Genomic DNA, 22,604 nt, shown 5'->3' with positions numbered 1-22,604 from the left:
TTTTAAAACGCTATCCTGAACCTTGGCTCAATGGGGCAACCCGATTATGACAAAGATAGGAAGGAGGTAGTTGCGCCATAGAAGAGATGAGAGTGAGCTAGAGAGAGGGCACGTGGAATTTAAAAGTAATGTGAAGACGGGTAGAGGAGGATGAGGGTGACGGGGGAGTGTCCGCATCCGAGCTCGAGAGAGTTGATTGAGGGGCGAAGGAAACAGACAAAGATGGGAAGAGTGCGCTGGAAAGGAAAGAATGAAAATAAGACTAAAGAATACGTGTCTGGGTGCGTGAAGTAAAATAAACAAGGAGTCATGGAGAGGGACACACACCGGGGGGGGCCACCCTTGTAATGGAAATACTGAGGGAGTGTGGCGAGAGAGGAGGGAGAGAGAGAGGAGGCTTGAGAGAACGAGAGAGAAGGAGGTAGGGACATGCAGAGGAGGGGGGGCGAAGGAGGCGGGCAGGGATAGTATATGGCAAGCGGCGGGTGAGCAGCTTGGGAGCGCATTCCAATGAAGTCTGGTGCGAGGCGTGGGGGGCGGGGGAGGGGCCAATTGGGATGGAGGTTTACTGCCGCGGGCGCTGGGGGGACAATGCGGGGGGTTGGGCGCTGTCAGGAAAGGTGATTGCAGTAGAGGATGTGGGGATGGCCGAGGGCGATGGGGGGGGGGTGCCGCACAGACAAGGGTGACAGTGTGAGCGAGTAGAATACATGAGGTAGCAAACGGTGCAATACAGGAGGAAGAGTGACATCTGTGCAGGTTACGAGAGAAAAACAAAAAGTACAATTAGAGGTATAATACTGCAATATACGGCAGACACTCAAGAACAAACTTTAACGTTACGTAGGCGATGGTGGCACTTGTGGAAGTGAACAAATTACAAAAGGAAAGGTCGGGTTGCATGGGGCAAAGGTGACAATTGTGAGCGAATAAAAATACAAGGGGTCGGTTTCCGTGTGTGGGTTGCGGGGCGAGAGGAGGAGTGAGCATGGAGAAGGGCAGCCAGGGAGTTGGGACTAAGCATGGGCGAATTTTGGGAATTGGCAATTCGCAAATTTGCGGATTTGCGAATTGGCAATCCGCAAAATTGTCGAATTCGCGCAAATTTGGGGATTTTTTTATTTGTGCGTGTTTGCGGGTGTTCGCGAGGCGCTTTGCATGTTCGCGGGTGTTCGTGAGGCACTTTGCAATTTCGCTGGGTTTTTTTTTTGCCTGCTTAATCACTGCCACACTCTTGTTTTTATGCCCATCTGCCCTCTGTACCACTTGTTTCTGTGCCCTTCTGCCCTCTGCCCCACTCATTTTTTGTCCACTTCTGCCCTCTGTCCCACTTTTGTGCCCTTCTGCCCTCAGCCCCACTTAGAATGGCGCCGGCAAGCTGCCAGCGCCATTCTAAAATAGCTAGAAATAGCTTCAACAGGAAGCACTAATAGATAAAGTAAAGCAGGTGCTCCAGTTGAAGGTCAAATTAAGTTACACAATCATCAATCACCCCAAGTTTGGGGGTGATTAATGATTGTGTAACTGAATTTGAGCAGCACTTGCTTTACTTTATCTATTAGAGCTTCCTGTTGAAGCTGACTTTTGTAACTATTTTAGAATGGCTCTGGCAGCTTGCTGGCACCATTCTAAAAGAGTTACAAAAGTCAGCTTGAACTTTTGACCCAATCCCCGTTCGCGGATTTTCGTACGCGGATTTTGCGGGAAATTCGCGAATCTTGCGGATAGCGAATTTACTGAAAATCCGCGAGCGGAACGGATTTTCCGCCCATGCTTAGTTGGTACCATCCTCCCACCTCCTGTGGAGGTTAAATAAGGGGGCAATTCTCAAGACAACAGGGATTCGATCAGGGCTGCCAGGGTGCCTAGCAGAACTTAACTAGGGGCAGTGAGGAGGGGGTATGCAGGGGGGGATTTAAGCATGGAGCGGCCAACGCGGTTCGGAGGCGACTGCGCGCAGGAGCAGAGGTTGAGGGAGGGGACTGGTGCGTGAGTTGGAGGGGCGTCAAGCTTGGGCCTTTCATCCTTCTGGGGCCAATTGTGATGGCGGGTTTACTGCCATGGGCGTCTGGGGGGACAATGCGGGGGGTCGGGTGCTGTCGGGAAAGGTGATTGCAGTAGAGAATGTGGGATGGCCGAGGGCGATGGGGGCGGGGGGTGCCGCACAGACAAGGGTGACAGTGTGAGCGAGCGGAATACAGCAAACGGTGCAAAGGAGGAAGAGTGATATGTGTGCAGGTTACGAGGGAAAAACAAAAAGTACAATTAGAGGTATAATACTGAATATATGGCAGACACTCAAGAACAAGAACAAACGTTAACGTCATGTAGACAAGAGGAAAGTAGCGTGTGCAGGCTACAAAATGTAGGTTACAAAAGAGTACCAGAAGACAACAGGGAATACACGCCCACCTGACGAGACGATGAAAACAAGAAACGAGGCAGAGTCAGCTCACGCTGCCTGCACGCGCCAGTCGGCCATTCCAATGAAGTCTGGTGCGAGGCGTTGGGGGAGGCAGAGGGGGAGCGAGCGAGTGGGAGGGAACAAGCATATGGGAATGGGATGTGAGGCCAAGCGCGCGCCTGGCGAAGTGTCACGCTTCAGTAAACAACATGCATTGAGAAGAATCCACTTGTTCAAGAGTGTTGTTTCCCCTGCAGTAGTTCAGAGCTATAAATAGCTCGACATAAAAAGGCGAGGGAATAAAATTGTGTTTTCCCATTTTAGCTCCCTTAGGAAAGGATGCTAGAACCTCCGGTCCAAACTACTGAATAGGCTTACCTCAAACTTGGCATTAAAGTAAAACTTTACTCAGAAAATGTGCTTTTGTTGGTTTGAAGTAAAAGTGTTCAATAGTTTAAGAGATATAAGCATTGTAATAAGTTGTTAAGCAGGCTTTAAAGGGTTAATACTTTTGTATACATCTGCCATTTGTGATTTGTAGATCCTCTACAACTCCAGAAATTAGAAAAACAAAGGAATATGAACGGATGAGGGAACCTTTACACACATACGGGTACATGCATGAAAATCAGATTTAGTGATTCCTAAATAGCGATTTTTAATGAATTGATATTTAGAAAGTGCTGTTTGCAATGCATGAACCCCATTGCGAATATTTACTGAATCGGTAAAAATCACAATCGCCAATAGCAATTTGACAATAGAGACGCGTAAATCCCAAAAAATATCTTTTGCGAAATCGCAATTAACGCAATCGTAAAGAGCGCTTTGCATTGGAAGCATGCTGATGACATCACAACCAGGAAATCATCCAGCCTATCCTTCATTCAGTGCCCAGAGAAAATGAGAGGTGGAAGCAAAGTGCTGGAGCTGAGCAGATTCACAATTCCAACTTGGTGTGCAGTAACTTTCAGTGCACCAGAATGGATCAACCAATATCAATGGAGAGTGCCACGCCCAGGAAGCGCAAATTGAAATTCAGCAAGAGTGAACTGGAAAACTTCATAGAGGAGGTGGCCAAGAGCCATGACAAGCTCTTTGGGAAACTCTCACTGAAGGTGCCAGAGGCTGAAATACGCAGGATATGGCTTCGTATCAAGAGCAAGGTCAATGCTGTGGGGGTCACATACCGCAGTATAGATGACCTCAAGAAGAGATGGTACGACCTGCGTTGCCGTGCCAAGGAGCGAATAGCTGAAGGAGGCCAGGAGTACTGGGGGGCATGTACAGTTCCCGACAATACAGCCCTGGGGGATCTGGTAGAGTCCACAATCCAGCCAGAAGCAGTGGTGGGAGTGACCCAGCTGGACACATCCTGAGCGGCCAGTACCTCACAAGGTAAGCTGCATGCAACTATTCACTTCAAAGTACTGTTCAATTGTGCACATCCCCTCAGTCCAACCCCAGTGTACAGGTCAAACTACAGTCCACGTTTTCCCTCATACTCCAAATGCATTATGGGAGTTGCAGGCATGTCAGGCAAGTGGGTAGTCGAACACAACAATGGCAAGTAAAACACGCCAACACTGGATGGCAGTCAGTGATGGCAGTCAGTGATTTAATCGCAGCCAAATATGCTTAATGTCACACAACAGTAGCCTTAACACAAATTAACATTGCACGGTTTCACATCGCAGATGCAGCAGAAGGAGACTCTGAAGACAATGAATGTCTACACATCTCGGAGACTCCTGCAGAGACTGACGTGGAGACACCTGTCTCCCCAGCAAGCACACACCCCACACCCACAAAACGCAGGGCCCAAGTTCCAATACTGCAGCCCACGGAATCTGAGCCAGCTGCTGAACCCACGCCTGTGACTAGCCAGCCTCATGTGAACACAACACCTACACCTCGGGCACAGGTCCGACAAAGACGGAGGCGCAGCTCAAGGGCCCGCATTGCTGCTCAGGAGGACCAGGCTCCAAATTTGTGGGGTGGCGGGGATTCCCAGATGTTGAGGGTGCAGTGCCTGCAAGCAAGACATATGGGGATGAATCCAGCTTCAACTAACAAAATTGACAAGGAACATCATGGTCATGACAGATAGTGTGCGGGAACGAACTACTACGGTGGTGGAGGGAAATATTCAGACTAATGAAAGCATGCAGGAGCTGAGCAGGGTGATGATTGTGGGCCACGACACACAGAGGAGGAGGCATCAGCAGTACATGATGCGCATGGCTGGCTATACCAGGTCAAACAATAACCTTTGCAACACCACTGCACTGCTTTCACTTCGGTCCGTGGCCATGCAAATTGAAATGGGTCATTGTTGTGGGAATGTGGCCAGGGCTCTTGGCCAAGTAACCACTGCTATGGAACAGGTCCAGGCTGCTACTGTTGGTGGCAGAAATGTAAAGGGGGGAGGGGAGTGAGGAGGCATCCAGCCTGTCGGTGCGAGTGACCACTGCCAGGAGGCGCTGTACCTGCAGCACAACACCTTCCGGTGCACACCAGGGGGATGTAGCAGATACAGTTGAAAGGCGTTTGGTGGTGCGTGGCAGGAAGCGCTATGCTGACATGTCCTTCTTTTTTTGCCCGTTGTGACGTAACCGTGGACAAAACCATGATAGTGATTGAGTTCCAGGTCCTGGAATAGTTTAATTTGCTGTTTTTGGAAGGCAATCACTGTACTTTTTAGCACCATTCTCTGGCTACACAATACTACATGGGCTCATATTAGTAAATATTTTTCTGTTTGAAATGTAAGTGTCTTGTCTCATCATTACATACCTCAGAAATAATGTTGTGTGATGTCTGCACGTCTCTTTTGCCCTTCTACTGAGCATGCCCCATGCGCTTGTCGTAGTTGTGCAAGAGGCTGGTTGTCCCCCTCAGACTCAATGTCCGATACTTCAATGGGTATGACTCTTCTGGTGGCAATATTGTGCAACATGGCACATGCAGCCACTATCCGGGAGTAGGTCACTGGCCGGTACTGCAACGCTCCACCAGTTTTATGCAGGATGTAATCGGTAGTCAAATCATGCATTTGATTACAGTCCGTGTGCTGATATGTGCAGCATTGTACCTCTGCTCATGTGTGGGTGTGGCTGGGTTGAAGTATGGCGTCAATATGTAGTTCCGCATGGCATATGCGCTGTCACCTACTGGGTGGTAAGCAAAGGGTTAGCAACAGTTATACATTGACATTTAGTCTATTTGTGTTGAGAATAAGTATATGTGTTTACAATATCCTTCGCCAAATTCACCCCTGAGCAGACGGGTGTGGATGCCACTGAATCGAAATATATAGGAGTCATGTGCGCTTCCAGGGTATTGCGCCACAATGTCTGTTATGATATGGTTTGTATTGCACACTACTTGCACATTGATTGAATGAGAGGATTTCCTGTTCCTGAAAATGAATGAATGAATGCTGGGGAACAAATGGGAACATGCATACAATCTATGCAACCGATCACACGAGGGCACTGTGCTACCTGGTAGAAGTCCAGTTTTGTCTTGTTCAAATTCTGTTGGGTTGTGGGGAAGGTGAGGTGGGCGTGGATCCTTGTCTTCATGGCATCCAGGAAGGTTTTGAAGAACCGTGAAAGGGAGCTTTGTGATACCCCTTCAGCTACAGCTACTACCCACTGGACACAGCCTGAGGCAATTAGGTGCAGGCAACATAGGGCCTGGACAGGAGCGGGTATGCATGGGTCCTACGGGTCTGGCGCTGCATTAGGGGTTCCAATTCTGCTATTAGGTGTAGGATCATTGCACCGTTCTGTCTGCACTTGTCGTAGATTTCATTTTCTGTTTGTCCCAGCAATGTGATGTGCAAAAATCCGTTCCTGTATTATCCTTCTGCGCTGGACTGCTGCATGGCTCCTCATCCTCCTCGCCATCACGTTGACTGCTCCCATTGTGAAAAGCTTCAGGGGCCTTTTAGGTCAGTTTAAATAGGTTTCTGAGATGTTGCACCTGTGTGATTTCTTTTTCTCCACTTTACCACCTGATTGTGATTTCCCTTAATCTGCACTTGCAAAATAGCGATTTTCCTGAGAAACGCTATTTGCGAGTTCACATGCATAGGTTTGCGACTCTTTATTAGCGACTCGCTATTTGCTAACACTGTTAAGGGACTCACAGATAAGGATTCGCATAATTTGTTCTCGCAATATGTGCAAATCCTCGCGCCTCGGGGTGGTGACGCAGGCTCCTTTATTCCTTTTTTGGGGGGGTTTCCGATACTTTACATTTGAGCCCTGATGAAAAACGTATTAATGCGAAATGTCCAGATGGGATTGGTAAAGGTATCCTGTCGTGGTGAGCGCCACTAGGATCCCCAGGAAATGGAGGACGGAGTAATTATACTGTTTTGTCCTGAGACAGCGAGGAGGAATCCAATATCCTGTCCTCAGGTTTTGCCGGCATTCCCGAGGTGGCAAGGAGGAATTCAAGTTCCTGTCCTCAGCACTCTCGCGCTATTTGGGCAAGTGGCTGCCAAGGGGGCCCATACCTAGGCCTGCTGGGGTTGGGCTTAGGTGCATACTTTGAACGTACCGGATAGCGCCAAGACGCTTGACACCTTGATGACAAAGGTACTGCAGGCTGATAGGCATTAGGCCTGGAACCTGCGTCTTCAAACCCAACTGTTTGGTTTGAGAAATATGGTTTGGTCCTGAATAAGCGCAATTAGATCCATTAGGGACCATTCGATGTTGACCCAATAATTATATTTATATATATATATATATATATATTTCTTTATTTTTTATCTCGACACCCACACTCTTACCCTGAGACAAACTTCTAGTATCACAGACGCCCCCCTATTATTTGGTTTATATAGGGACGCTCTAGGGTTCACCTCTTTTAATTGGCTATCCAGACCCTTGAATAAATTAATTGACGGGTACTGTCTGGTCATTTTAAATTTGCACTCACTGAATATATATTTTTTTCACTAGGCCCTCAGATCCGCATGCACAACTGCAGCATCTCCACCAAAAGAACTCCGCTAAAGAGCCCCCTTGTGGGGCCCGTGAGGGACTGCAGCGCCACTCACACGAGGAGCAATGCCCAATGATGACTCAGGGCGCTCGTGCGGTCTTCTGAGGGCACTAGGTCACCGAGAAGAATCAACCCACCCTACAGCTCTCTCCCCTCCTTATGGTTTTCTTACAGAGCAAACAACTACATTACTCAGAACATTCTCTCCTTTCATTTATACTATTGAGCGAACTAGATTATGGTTCACTCTCCTAGAGGAACTGATGCCCCCTTTGTGTGTTTAATCATTAGTCTTGGGAGCAAGGGCACTGGACCTCGACTATTTCCTTTTTGTTTTCTTATTTAAGCTTCCCGTCCCCCCTCTTTTTGTGTATACACAACATAGGACCTGGACAGGGGCGGGTATGCATGGGTCCTACGGGTCTAGCGCTGCATTAGGGGTTCCAATTCTGCTATTAGGTGTAGGATCATTGCACCGTTCTGCCTGCACTTGTCGTAGATTTCATTTTCTGTTTGTCCCAGCAATGTGATGTGCAAAAATCCGCTCCTGTATTATCCTTCTGCGCTGGACTGCTGCATGGCTCCTCATCCTCCTCGCCATCACGTTGAGTGCTGCCATTGTGAAAAGCTTCAGGGGTCTTCTAGGTCAGTTTAAATAGGTTTCTGAGATGTTGCACCTGTGTGATTTCTTTTTCTCCACTTTACCACCTGATTGTGATTTCCCTTAATCTGCACTTGCAAAATAGCGATTTTCCTGAGAAACGCTATTTGCGAGTTCACATGCATAGGTTTGCGACTCTTTATTAGCGACTCGCTATTTGCTAACACTGTTAAGGGACTCACAGATAAGGATTCGCATAATTTGTTCTCGCAATATGTGCAATTCCTTATTTTTGCGAATTTGTGTTTAATTTGGTTCCTGCATTGGGAAGGGCTGAATTGCACTTACAAACAGACTTTTTTTGCGATTCGCAATTTTTGCGAAGCATTTTTTGGTTGATGCATGTGCCTGATTGTCCCTTTCAGAACCACGGTATCAGATCAGGAAATACAGTTTTCAGAGCTTTGACTGACTGTCACAAGAGAAACATTTCAGGACGTGGAAAAAGTCCCCATGCAGAAATGTTAAATAAGGCCATATAATGGGACAGGGTGGGCACACCCTGATCCTCAGGTCAAAATAAAGGGGCACTAAAGTGGTCCCTTCCAGGGTCAATTTAAAAAAGGAAAGAGTTGCAGGATCTTCAGTACCTTTTCGGGGACTGTGGATCCACAACACTGGGGTTGGGGTCAATGTTTGCAGCAAAGGAAAGGCCTGCAATGGAGATATAAGGAAACCATGGATGAGAAAAATGTAAGGCGGTTTCAGGTCAAGTTTCATGGGCTGGCACTCGAGCCCAAGGTTGCATACAACAATGTTTGTGCCACTATGCTTGCCAAATACTATGCACTGAGGAGGTTGGGTTAGACCTGGGCCACAGTTTTTCACCAGCTGTGAGTTTACTAAAAGGCTTAGTCACAGGCACGGCCTTATGCCTAACAACTGCTGTGCATGGCTGAAGGCCTTATACAGCAGATGTTGGTCGCTCAATGCAGGTTGAGCACATTAACTGGCCAAATAACAGATTATGTGCTCAGTCTTGCTATGCATGGCCAAAGGCCATGTAAAACTGGAATTGGCGGCATTCAGCAGTATGGATGCGAAGTCTCGCCAAAGGCCACCACATGCAGCCTGTCCCTTGGGGCACATGACCTGGTCACAGTTCTATCCCAAAATCAAACCCCTAGTGCACACAGCCACGGGGGTTGGAAATTAAGCACATCATAAAAAACATGAAAATCTGAGAAGAGTATATTGAGGTCTACCATGAAATAGGATGCGGCGAGTTTGTGGCGTGTGTTGTCAGTTGATAACTAGGATCTGGTAGAACGAAAAAAAAGTAAAAAAACTTCACAATAGATAAAAATCAAAGCAAAAGTTGAACAAATATATAATGTAAAAAACACACACACCCTAAGAACACAACATGGACAAACAGTGATATCATGGGAGATGTCATAATTGATGTCCTCATTATTGTCCATTATGATGTCCAGCACAAGAGGGGGAGTGAGAGTTATGGTGAATTTCTGTGGTTTGTCACGGTTGAGATGCATTCATACTGGAAATCTTTCAGTGACAGAACTAAGAAAATAAAAGTTAAAATGCATTAACACCTCTAAAGAAATGTGTATTAAATTTAAAGTAAATTTAATATATTGTTTCATAATATTACTTTTTAAACAATTTAAAAATAAAATCGCCCTCACTAAAAAAAGTTATTTAATTAATTTTAAACTTAGTTAATATTTTTTTATCAGTTACATTTTAAATATTTGTCAATTAAATTGTTAAATTCTTGCCTTCACTGTGCTCTATGGGAGTGTGTTGCAAAACCAGAGATTGAACATGTGTGGTGTTTCACTTACTTCTAGGCTGGGATGGGGCAAATGTAATCTTATTTTGTCTCTGTTTGGCTGTTGTTTATATAGAAGTGTATTTTTGTGAATTACAATGCTTTACTCTTTTGTGGATGTGTTTTCAGTTAGCATGTCCCTTGCTAAACTCATTCTTAATGCTCCCTCAACCTCACAAATGTTGTAGTATGTATTCCCTATTGTCACACCACTCTGCCGGTCCACTCACATTTCCTACAAAAACGCATGCCTATGGATGCAGAGATCTTCGCAACTGTGGTGGGGAGAAAAAGGTTTAGATTTTCTTCTGTGGTCTTGTGAATTGCATTTGTAATGTAAAGAGTACTAATTTACATGCTCCAAAATGCAGTTTGTGAATCAGGACTCAAAAGAACTAACAGAAGCTGACTCATGAAAGGGTGTTTTACCAACTTCTTCTTTGGTATTGGTATTCTGCATGAAATTATTTGAAAAACATATTATGTTAATGTGTTACAGGAGAGGAATGAGGATAAGAAAAAAGTGCTCCAGATGGCAGTAGGTAAGTAAACACTTGTATTTTTTAGTGTACTAAATGTATTCACAAAATGGAAAAAAAGAAACATGGGATGATTCAAAGCTGTAAACCATCATTTATGGCCATGAATACCTCTATTAACACCTGGTTAATATCCATAAAAGTATACATGCAGGTGTAAATAGTGTTAATTCGTTGCAACAAGTGATTTGAATAAACCAGTAATAAATTCCACATACGTGATGAGGAGTAGGAGGAATAAGATTCCTTGTAAATTTGTTAACTCATGAGCTTGCGAGCATTCACCAAAGCCTATCTAACCTCTTCTGACTCTGGATACTGTTTGAGTGTTACTCCAGCAAGGGAGTGAAGTAAATCTCCGTCAAGAGTAGGAGCCCCATCAACCTTGGCAGGCCATTGGAGAAGAGATTTATTCATGTGAGAAATGTTTTCCCCATTTTGGAGACCAAAAGAAGGAAAAAGCATCTATTTGGAAAAATGGCAGTCTTTGACAAAATGACTTGACCCAGTAATATATCTGGAAAGTTGTGCCTTGTGAATAAGAGAAAAATATAAATCTGCAGCCGTCAGGAACAATACTTCTTTGAGTGCATATTTATGATTTCCATGGTGAATCAGGAGTACCATATCCATGGGTACAAATAGTCGGATAGGAATTTGTGAATATTCATATAAACTAGTTTGTTAGTGTTCACACATTGACAGGACAAATAACGTCATGTTCTATCCATTCCCCACACTCTGTCTTCGGTTCGGATAGATAGCATTATTCTACACAATATTGGATGAGAATTACATAGTAATGATGGGGATGTTAAAATCCAGGCCCATTAACAAAATGTCCCTTCAGAGTGGATATGTCTATCTAGTAGAGTGAGCTGTGAAAGGAATCAAACCACTGTTTATCATTTCAATACAGTGCAACTAATTTGGCTACAAATTAATCCACTCAACTCTCTGATCACAGTTTAGCAGGTTTAATTATAAGTTTATAAACAAGTCTAAATATATTATTCTAAAAAAAATCATAGAAAATACAAAAAGATCCAGATCCAAATCTCCTGAAGAGATGTACCCTATATAGTACAAAGTGAGTGACTAACTAAGAAAATGAAGCATGCAATCAAAAAGCAGAAATGAAGGTTAAATTGCATCATATGATTCTCTTTAACTAGCATGAATAACTTAATTTTCCCTACACTTATCACCTGAAAGAAACACATTTTTCGTGCGCCGAACATAAGAGTGGCCCACAATCCAAGTCACCAATGTCCGTTGATCTTCTTGTTGCTTGTGTTGCGAAGCTGATGTTTCTTGCCGACATTTGGCGAGTTCCTCCCCCGCGTGACAGGTTCGAGAAACTTCAAAACCAATGAGTCATCTGGTCATGTCACAACATGTCAATACGTACATAACGTTTGTAACACTCAGACGACCATCTCCCAATCCTTTAACCTTTTCGACTGGGAGTCCCCTTACAACTGCCTCAGTTGCTGCCCCAATTCTGAAAGAATGGGGGCCAAATTCCGTGGGATCCAGGCCTGCTTTTGCGACCGCCAGCTCCAGGACTCTCCTAAACTGATACCTCGTCAATGGTGTACCATCCGTGTGACACAATAGTGCCCCCCCCAGCGTACCCTCTCGCTGCCTTCTAAAAGCCTCTACATGCGAGACTGGACAACAAGGGTTGGTCCGAGCCCGGTGAAGCACTATGGTATCCCCCCGTCCCTCCTGGTCGGTTTTCGATCTTTGAATCGTCACCCACATTGTATCATCCTGGATCACCACACAGGCCACTTGAAGGCCGCCCCGTTTGTCACCCTTCGACGCTGCTACTAGCTCGCCTATCCTTAGAGCTCCATAGAACGCTAGTGTGAACGCCGCTTTGAAAAGCAGCACCTCCCATGTTGAGCTACAGACGCCCTGGAGTGCTAACAACAGGACTGTGAGCCTTTCCAGCCCAATCGGCTTTCTCGAATCTGTCGAGTGTCCCTGTATGCGACGCCAGCCCCTCAATGCCTTGCGCACTACAAACGTGTTCGTAGGGTCCCTCATGCCCTCGGCTTGTGCGAAGAAGGAAACTGCCGCCCTGTGCCTGTTTGCAGCTGCCACCGAGCGCCCTTCCTTGTGCATCAATTCTAAGTATGCTACAAAACTGTCCTCCTGTGCCCAGCTAGCCTCCCAATTGTGCCGTAAGAAAGTACGGTAAGACAAGAACGCCCCTTCGTATGCCGTCTTGGTCCTGGGAGCTAAGCTAGATGCCACGAGGTACGGTAGTCTGGGGCACCAATCCGCCAGAGAGCAACCGGAAAGGGTGCTGGCGATGGGTCTGCTGCTGGAAGCTGCTCCCTGAAAACCTGCATTTTAAAGCGAGAAAGGGCGTCAGCTGCATTATTGAGAACGCCTGGCACATGTTTGGCTCTGAAAATCACATTCCATTTCAAACATTGTAGCACAATCTCCTTTACCAAGCGCTGGATGAATAGACACCTTGCCGCTTGTTGTTTAATGCATTCTACCACGCTCATGTTATCCGACCAGAACACCACCGACTGATTGCTAAGGTGCTCCGGCCAGACCATCAGTGCTACCCATATCGGTAATAGTTCCAGGAATCCGATGTTGGTGGTCAACCCCTACGTCCCCCATTCTTCAGGCCTTCTCTGGGCGACCCACTTGGTCCCCAGGATGGCGCCAAAGCCCACGCTACCAGCAGCCTCCGTCCATAGACCCAATTCTGCTGATGTCGTGGGGGGGCCAGGCCACACTATCCTGCCATTGAAGTCCTCCAGGAATGCCGTCCATATCTGCATATCCTGGCGAACCTCGGATGACAACCTAGTGCGGTGATGTTTCTCTCTCAAACCCTTCATGGCTTGGGCAATCGACCGAGAGAAGGGGCGTGCCATGGGATGACTCGCAATGCAAAATTCAATTGACCCACCGTTTCCTGTAGCTGCTGCAAGGTAACCTTGTCCTTGAGTAGGCACTGGCGCAGGGCCGCCTTGAACTTAAACACTTTGTCTTTGGGTAACCTGAAGCACCCTTCCAATTAATCAATTTCGATACCCAAAAATTCCAAACAGGTGGACGAGCCAACAGACTTCCCAGGCGCTAGCGGAACCCCGAAAGCCCGCATGAGCACGCAAAATTCCTGCAATGCCCAGGCACACTCCCGAGTCCCCGCCGCTCCCAGGAAAAGGAAGTCGTCCAAATAATGCATGACCTGTTCGTGGCCCGTGGACTGTCTTATGACCCACTCTAAAAAGGAGCTAAAAGTCTCAAAGTATGCACATGAAATCGAACAACCCATAGGCATGCATTTGTCCATGTAAAATTTGCCGTCAAAGGCGAAACCAAGGAGGTGGTGGTCCAAAGGGTGCACCGGCAACAGACGAATGGCAGATTCAATGTCCGATTTAGCCATGAGAGTGCCCCGCCCCAACCCCCGCAATAGCTCCACTGCTTGGTCAAACGAAGCGTACTTCACACTACAAATAGCCTCATCTATCGCATCATTCAAGGACGCCCTCTTGGTGCCGATAAGTTGTGAATCAGTCTAAACTCACCCTTCTCCTTCTTGGGGACTACACCCAATGGTGAACACACAAAGTCGGGCACTGGCACCTCCAGGAATGGCCCAGCTATCCTGCCCATGGATAGCTCCTTTTGAATCTTAGCAATCACTACTGCAGGATTACGCTGGACTGATAAATGATTCCTACAATGAGCGCTGCCTGTGTATCCCCCCGCCGGGATCCGGAAACCTTGGGAGAAACCCTCCTGTAGTAGGGCAGCCGCAGAGTGGTCTGGGTATCTGTTCAACCATGGGATCATTGCCAGGACATTAATGGGGGAGGGGCCAACTGTGCTTGCTATGCTATTCTGGTTTCTTCCCCCCTCTCTGACTCTGATTACCACTTCTCGATCTGCAGGTTGTCTCAGGATGGGAAGTGTGACCGCAGATTGCGCAGGCATGTCTGAATCTACATGTGCCGGCCGGCCTCGTACACAAGCGCTTATTAAAGTCCCAACACACACCCTTCCTTTCCCCACCGCCCACCCTATTCTTCCCCGGGAACTCACTCCCCTTTGCTGCACGAAAGGGCTGGTGGGGGTTTAGCGGGGAACACACTGGCTACAATAGTAGGCTGAGCAGGGGCCGTGTTCCCTGAGAACTGCTTATGCCACGACAGCGAGTCAACATTGTCCCATGTCAATGACAAGTCAAATTCCTTAGACTTCCTGAAATTTACATCATATTCCTTCTATGCCTCCCCAGGGTACTGCTCGCTTCACCCTACAAGCCTGCTCTGATAGCAAGCCATTGCCACCAGTACATTAGGAGGGCGTTCAACAGTGATAGCCGTAAAGATGGAGAAGGCCCTGATCCAATTAACCAGAGTTTCCTCCACCCTAAACTTCGCACACTGTACTCTCCATTCACTGGGGTGCATTCATTCCTTAAGGATTTTGGCATTCTCCATTTCCCTATTGTCCAATAACAGAGAGAAAATATAAATATACTTTCGCGCCCAAATCATTTCTTTTACCGCCCGAGAAACATGTTGCGCTAAATCTTCGCTCCTAGACGGGATCATGCCGTCCCCTAAGAGAGGCAGAGCCACCTCCTTACCATTACAGGAAACTGGGGCCGTTCCTGCGCTACTTCCATTCGGTTGAGCGGCATTCATACCTGCAGAAGAAGGAGAAACAGAGCCTGCAGCCCCACTCACAACTGTTGCCACCCTAATCTTATCCACCATCTTGGCCGCCTCAGAGGTATGGTCTAGCGTTGAGGGCATCATACCCCCCTTCTGCAGCCAAGGAAGTATAGCCGCTATCTGCGCAGTTAGCTCGGGTGGGATCGGAGCTTCAAAATCCAGCACTGCTGCCAGCACCACCGGCGGGAGAGGCCCAATGGGTGCCGGCACGGGAGGCAACGGAAGTGGACAAACAGGGGCAGGCAGGGCCGGCCCGACAGGAGGGGCCCCTTATGGCAAGGCAGGAGCCGGTGCCATGGGAGCCGGGACTACAGGCTCGGGGGTAGTGGGAACAGCCACCGGTTCAGGAGCGGGTGCGCAGCGCCTCGATCTCTTGGTCTTGCTCCTTTTAGGCGAGGAGTCGGAATCCCCATCTGGCAAAGGAGCAGCAATCTGGCGTTTGGGCCTACCTCGTGGGCCTGCAATATCATCAATCCTCTCCATCACGCGAGCCTCTAGGCTATCAACCTTATCCAATCTCTTATCCATGGCATTCATCTTACGCATCATGGCCTGCAACATCATCTCCATTTTTGTCCCCTTAGCACCCTTAGCTCCCGGCATTTTGTCTACTGACCGACTCGATTACTGCTCGGATTTGCAAACCTGTGCACCACCCTGTACCTTTACCAGATGGAGGAAACACAGGGGGCTATAAGCACCACGCAACTGTGACTGCAACACACCGGCTATTCCGATTGTTAGGGGTGGCCAAACTCTAAAGTAGACCCACCCGGCGGCCACACGAAGCAGTGAAATGCGAGCCCCCGCTCTCCTCTTACCGTCGACGTCCTGCGTGTTCTACGTCCCGTACTCCACACATCAACTGTTCACCGCTCCGACACGTACGATCCACGCTCCGTCTGTCTGCTTCTAAAGTCGCGCTACCACACACTCCAGCAGCAATCTTCGACCTGAAAGATAAGAACAGAAAGTTAGGAGGCCCCGAGCGCGGGGCACGACCAGTGTGGGGGAGCGTCAGGCCACAAGAAGGGCCAACTGAGCGCTCCCCCTCCTTTATTCCCGGGGACGCGGGGAGAGGGCAGACCGCCCCCTCCCCCCGCCGCCCGCCCCTCTGACCCGGTAGACTGCACCACGCCTTCCGGATCAGGTATTGGGCGCCGGCCGACCCGGTGGTGTGGCGCACACCCCCGCGTAATAATTGGACGCCAGGAGGTCACGCCCCCACACCACCGGGAGGCAAAGGGGAGAGGGGATCGCCGCACCGCCATGCTTGCAGGGGGGCCAAAGGCCCCCCCTTTTCACGCAACCAGCAGCGTACATCTGCTCCCTAAGACAACCCAAGATAGACTCTCTACCTAACTAAAACACAAACATAATATCGTCTGTTGTTGACTCATGTGGTTCTTCCTTTGGAAATTTCAATAGCTCTGGTACAACTGGATACTCCAGTACCCCTTCTCATTCAGATAACATCTTATCTCTTCTCATCCTTGGCCATATCTTTCCCACGTTGAACTCCTCTCCTTGCGTGTTACTGCAATTCCCTTAGCCATCTTTCACATGCTTTGCTATCTGTTAACAAAAACTCTGTTATTCTAAATAATGAGGCTTGGCCAACCCTGCAATAGAAACAGCCCAGCAGCTTACATTCCATGCTTGAAATTTAAACGTGAATTTCAAATCATAAAGTGAGCAGCAACTGAATACATTTCTTCTAAAATCCTAATTTGTAAAGTTACCAAGTGCACAGGGTTACAGAATATGTGCACCCTTCTAAAATAAATGCAACTGTTCAGGGCACAAATAAATGCAATGAATTATAAATGTCTCAGTGTAAATGCATTTGCACATGATTAATTCAAATGACACGTATAAATGTTAAACATTAGTTGTACACGTCATAATTACATATTTCAAATTGCGACATTTCAGGTTATTACCTACTGGTTATATTAATACATAAAGTGTCACATAACGTTATTAATCACATTCTAAATAAATATATTTCAAGGAAAACACCTTTTAATATGAACTGCTCTACCCCCTTTACCACATAAGTTACAATCGAATATATTTGAGTGCTGACTATGCACGAGTATGGTGCACTCCTACATTATCTCCAGATGGGATCAAGACCACACTTCTTCAGGGAAGAAGGTATTATTGCCAGTCCAATTTTGTGATTCCACTAAATTGATCTTCGATAAACAGTTTAACGGGCACAAAAAAGATAAAAAGCTCTTTTGTAAAAATTGGTGCTAAAATGCCAAATTCTGATTACTTGGCAAGAAATGCCTTTTAGGTATGAAACAGAAAGTGGGGTCAGATTTAAGAGCCAACAGTTGGATGTAGTATTACTATATTAGTGGAAAGACCATCAGGTCTCGTAGGCGCTCATTTAGAGCTGGTGGATGGTACATCAGAGGACACATGCAGTGGCCTCTATCATCCAAGTTAGGGTCCATTGGCCCCCCTTTTCTTTTTCATTTTGTGTGTTATGTTATAGTACCTGTCTAAGCGCCAGGACGCCCCTTGGCTGGGGCAGCTGTGCGCTATAAAAATAATATTAACATAACATAACATAACATTTAGAGGACTCATCCTGCAAGGCAAGGAATTCTGTGCTGTGAAGGGGGTCAATGCCATGGAGTATTTGTTTACAAAACTGCAGATTTACTGAGCAGATGCCTGAAATAAAAAGTCTGCTCAGCACACGTTTTTGTTTACAGAAAGTAAACTCTTGAAGCAGGAGTAAAACAAAGGGCCCAGGTGTACAGGAGATTTTCTCCCCAAACGGTGGTGCCATTCTACATGTTTCCTGCCTCTGTCTGCCATGCCTTGCATGGAGGACCCGGGCAAGGAAAATCAGTGCACCTCATGAGAACATCCTTTATTTGTTCTTCTTGTTTTAAACAGCTGACTTGACCAGGGTCAGATTATAGCACAATACTCAGATTTTATTGTAGCTATACTCTTTCATGACTATTTTTTGACAGTCTTTCCCCTCTAAGTCAGAATACAATCCTAGGGTCCTTTTCCTAACGAGTTGCTGATTTACAGTGTATTTCATGTCAATAGTTACATGTGGCTAACACACCTATAGACAAACACAAACACACACACACATTGGATACATTAATACAGAAGGTCTGATGCAGGCAATGGTCCATCTCTCACCTTCATTGGCAAACTGCCTTCTTATACAGGTTTCTTTCAAGCAATGCAATTACTAAATACCGCAATATGATGAACATTTTTATTGCAAGAACTGACAGGTCTTCAGTCTTTTTAAAACTCAAAAAGCAATATAGTGCATGTTAAACTACTTTACATGAATGTACTTACAAAGTATGTGTGGTGTAGTTGTAACCATTCTGAATTCGTTTTCTAGCCAGATTTAAGAATATTGATGGGCACGAAAAACGACATGAGCAGGGAAGTGACATAACCAGTCAGGAGTCTTCCATTAGGTCCTCAACACCTAGAAAGAATGGCAGTGTTGTGAATTTTGAATCTCCGGGAAGCAGAAGCAGTAGGATACAGACCATCACTCAATCTGCACCGTGTGCTGAAACTACCCGACCGGTGAATGTCATACCAAGTCCCTCTATTCCTGGAATCCAAAAACAGAGACCCGACCATGTTCCAAACAGGTAAGAATGTTTGTATATTAATGTCAGTGGGTTTTATGCGTATCGTTGGCTGAAAGGAGGAGCACAGTGAAAACATGTTAGGCCAGTGACCATGATAAACAATGCACTTAATAACAATGTAAACAACTCTGCACCATAGCGCTCCCTACACTATCCATTAAGCGTGGGCGGAAAATCCGTTTCGCTCGCGGATTTTGCGGATTTTCGGTAAATTCGCAATCCGCGAGATCCGCGAATCTCCTGCAAAATCCGCAAATCCGCGAGCAGCGTATTTTATGGCTTGCTCGCACTGTTCGCGTGAGTTCGCGGCTTGCCAGTACAACTTCGCACCCCGCGAGTAAGTGCTAAATTGCAGAAATACGATCTTAGCAAAACTGAAACTACTTACCAGGTTCAAAAGTTCAGGCTCATCATTAGTAGCCATTTCCTGTAGTGCTTCCTGAGGGGCCCCTCCAGAGTTCAGTTGCCAGTTGCAACTATTATGTGACCCTGCTCTGAACCTCAGAATAGTTACACATATGCCACAAAGGTCCTGAATTACAGCTAAGGGAGACAAGCAGGAGCCAGGCTGGAAGTTAAAATCCATTAATCAGCCCCTAATTCATTATTGTCAGTTGGGGCAGGGCAGGTGTTGTAACTAATTTTGCAACAATGAAAGCACTTAGCAAGTGCAAAAGATCACTAATCAGGAAGCACTAAGGAAGCAGGTGCCAGCTAAAAAAATATTCTGTGACACATTAATCAGCCCCAAATTAATTCAGGTCACTTGAGGCAGGGAAGGTGTGCTTTGCTTTGCCGAAAATAATGTACACTGGACAACCAGAGGGTGTGGTGATGAAACAGAGGGTGGCATGGGTGGGCCAGAGGGTGGCATGAGTAGTCAGAGAGTGGCAGTGGTGACAGAGAGTGGCAGTGATGAAGAAGAGTGTCCCAAACAGGCTGGACACGTATAAACAACAAGTTCGCAAAACTTGCGACCCGACAGGTAAGTTCGCAAATTGCGAAATTGTAAAAACCCTTGCGAACTGGCAGAAACACGCGCGAACACAAAAAAAAAAAAATCCGCAAATTCGCGGGAATTCGCGGATTTTGCGGATTGCCAGTTCGCAAATCCACAAACTTCGCGAACGCGAGATTCGCAAAATTCGCCGATGCTTACTATCCATGGCTTACCAGGATATTTCAATGAACACAAAAACAACGCCTTCGCATTGATCAATTTTGAGGACATGCACCCAAGGTACACAGACAAGGTCATACATGTTCCTAGTCCCCACTTGTGGCTAAATCTGAATGGCAACCTATGCATTATCCAGACAGTTCTACTTTGTTTTGTGAATCAGCAGGCTGACAAACAAACAACCTCAAGCAGAGTCAGCAGATTTAAAATGACAGGGAAAAACGTCTACTTTATTATATTTGAAAAAGGAAAAAGGTCTCTCGAATTTTTGGATGAGAGCAGATTAAAAATGTCCTACCAGCGGGGCGTGGTCAAGATGGCGGCCAAGTAGGACGTGCTTGCTCGGAGCTCTGACCGCCGATCTGGGACCAACCTGCATAGCTGCAAATAGCGGATTTACAGACATTGCCTCGGACTTTGTTTGGGTCTGGTACCCGCTGAAACGCCACTGCCCTGATACTGGCGCTGAACCGGTGCTTAATCCCAGAGATCGGTCCATGCCCAGACAGGCGCGGCCGGGCAGGGAAGAGGGTGTGAGCGGTGATATCCCGAGACAGACCAAGCTGGTGACTCACCTCACCCCTCGAGTGTTGGTGCTGGAGCTGAGGGGAAGATTGCAGAGATCCGAGTCCTGATCGCAGATGAAACTTGGAGTATGCAGGTGAGTCACTCCTGTAGCGACGACGAACTATGGGGTGCCTCCTTGGACTGCGCCCCTTCCCTCCAACCCCGCAGAGTGAAGTGGAGGTGACTAGCACCAGTGATGGACCTGCACCTGCACCTGCCCTCCTGACAAGTGCTCTGTACTGGTGGGCGATCTGTTCTTTGCTGCGCAGTGCAGGGGGCGTATGTGAGGTCCTGTCGACTGAGAACCTTGCGCCCCGAGGAAGGAAGCGTGGTTGGGCGGGCACTCACCAGCAGGTCACCACATTCATCGACGCAATCTCTGCTGCAGGGACCTGAAACACTCAAACACTACAGAGGTCTCCCTTGGATTGCCGCGGGGGGCTGGAGCTGGCCTTCTACGTGGTGGCACACCTGGCTGTGTTAACTGACTGGGGGCCCCGTCAAGCTTACTCGGGCACTGAGACACCGGTTCTATGATCGTTAGAGTGTGCCTTGTGGCTAGGACCAGGAGAGGAATCCAGAAGGGGGATCCAACGCCGCCTGGGGTGTGTGTCCCTATCTTACGCTCCCACACTTCTTCACTGATGGCGGGGGTAACTCCTACACTACGATGGCCACCATTAAGTGCCCTTTTCTGTCACCTCTTAGGGGCCCCTCCAGATCTACAGATTGAACTGGACCGGACACACTGGGTGGGACTTAAGCGACCAGCGATTGCCCCCCTTTGGACATTTTGACATGCATGCATGACTTCAAACTTAAGGAGCGTATCCTACGAGAAGCTCGGTCCAACCATCCCATCGAGTTCTGCTCCTGCAGGCCTCTTCTCTTCCAAGACCTAGCGACATCCACGTTACAGAAAAGAAGGGAATTCCAACCAGTTACAACATTCCTGTGCTCAAAGGATGTCTCCTACTCCTGGGGCCATCCATTCAGACTCATTTTTAAATGGGAGGGCAAGCTTCGCCAGGTTTGCTCCCTTCAGGAGGGTACATCGCTTCTCCGCCTCCCAGAGGACAACTACCCTACCTCGGAACGGGGTGCCCTTGCGGGGCATTGAGCGGACCCCACACGGTAGCAGCGAGTTGGGAACTCTCCGTTGGGCCTCCACCTGGCCCGGAGACCATCGCTAAAGAACATACGGCTGTTCTACAATCCCTGTCAGAAGACTCAAACACAGCTGACTGAACTCTGCTGGTTAAGGCGATGTCATATGCACTTATGCACTCATTCTGGGATCCACTTTGAGGTACTTGATTGGGCCCTGAGCGGGGTGGGGGCGGCGAGGAGCCCCTGCTATCCATCTCACGCCTCACCACAGGGCGACTTCCCAGGACTTTTGTGAACTTTGAAGTAAATGTCCTTTGTTGTTAGTTGTTTGTTATGGGTTTTTGGGTTTCCTCCTCCTCCTCATAAGTCCGCTGGGTGGTTGTTACCTCTTAATGATGACTCTCTTCCGGCTGCGAGGGCTGGGGAGCTCACATTTATAGCGCACTCCGGGACCTTTCTTTATGCTTTCTAATATCCGTGTCCTGTCCCTTAACGTCAAGAGCCTGAACAACCCTACGAAACGGCAGGCTGTCTTGTCTTATCTTGAGCAGTTGGATGCCCATATCTACCTGCTTCAAGAAACACACCACCTCTCCACAGATACCCACAGACTGGTCTCTGATAAATTCCAGGGATGAATAGGTATCAAACAGGCTGAGATAAGGGTAGGCTCCTGGCACTCTTTTACTTTGGGCGCCTGTGTGTGCACGATTGCTACAGAGTATGTCCCCATTGGTGGACAAGAGCGCTTTATCAGGTACGCAGTTGAAACCTCTTGTAAGAACCCTACAGGCACTGGCAATCCTGCTCGTGTTGTCAACTTGCTATTTTGCACATTTATAAAACTGTATTGTCTTTACCTGTTCCTTGGTGTCCCAGTTCAGTCGCGGCTTGTGCCGTTTGAGCGGAGGGGCTAACACCACCCCTACGAGCGACTCACTTCCTG

At 47.5% G+C, this 22,604-nt stretch overlaps 1 protein-coding gene across 1 annotated transcript in view; it reads left to right on the top strand.

Annotated features, from left to right (window-relative positions):
• The window catches only part of TMC3 (transmembrane channel like 3), a 584,800-nt gene that overhangs the window by 528,052 nt on the left and 34,144 nt on the right, over nt 1-22,604 (top strand). Inside the window, exons 20-21 of the mRNA XM_086958221.1 lie at nt 10,382-10,424; nt 18,540-18,801. Of these exons, the coding sequence (XP_086814347.1) occupies nt 10,382-10,424; nt 18,540-18,801 (305 nt within the window). The remainder of the gene's footprint in view (nt 1-10,381; nt 10,425-18,539; nt 18,802-22,604) is intronic.

This window comes from Lissotriton vulgaris, chromosome 2_1, assembly GCF_964263255.1.
Source record: "Lissotriton vulgaris chromosome 2_1, aLisVul1.2, whole genome shotgun sequence".
NCBI classification, from domain to species: domain Eukaryota; kingdom Metazoa; phylum Chordata; class Amphibia; order Caudata; family Salamandridae; genus Lissotriton; species Lissotriton vulgaris.
Note: the sequence above shows the minus strand (reverse complement) of the source record. Positions and strands in the feature narration are given on the sequence as shown.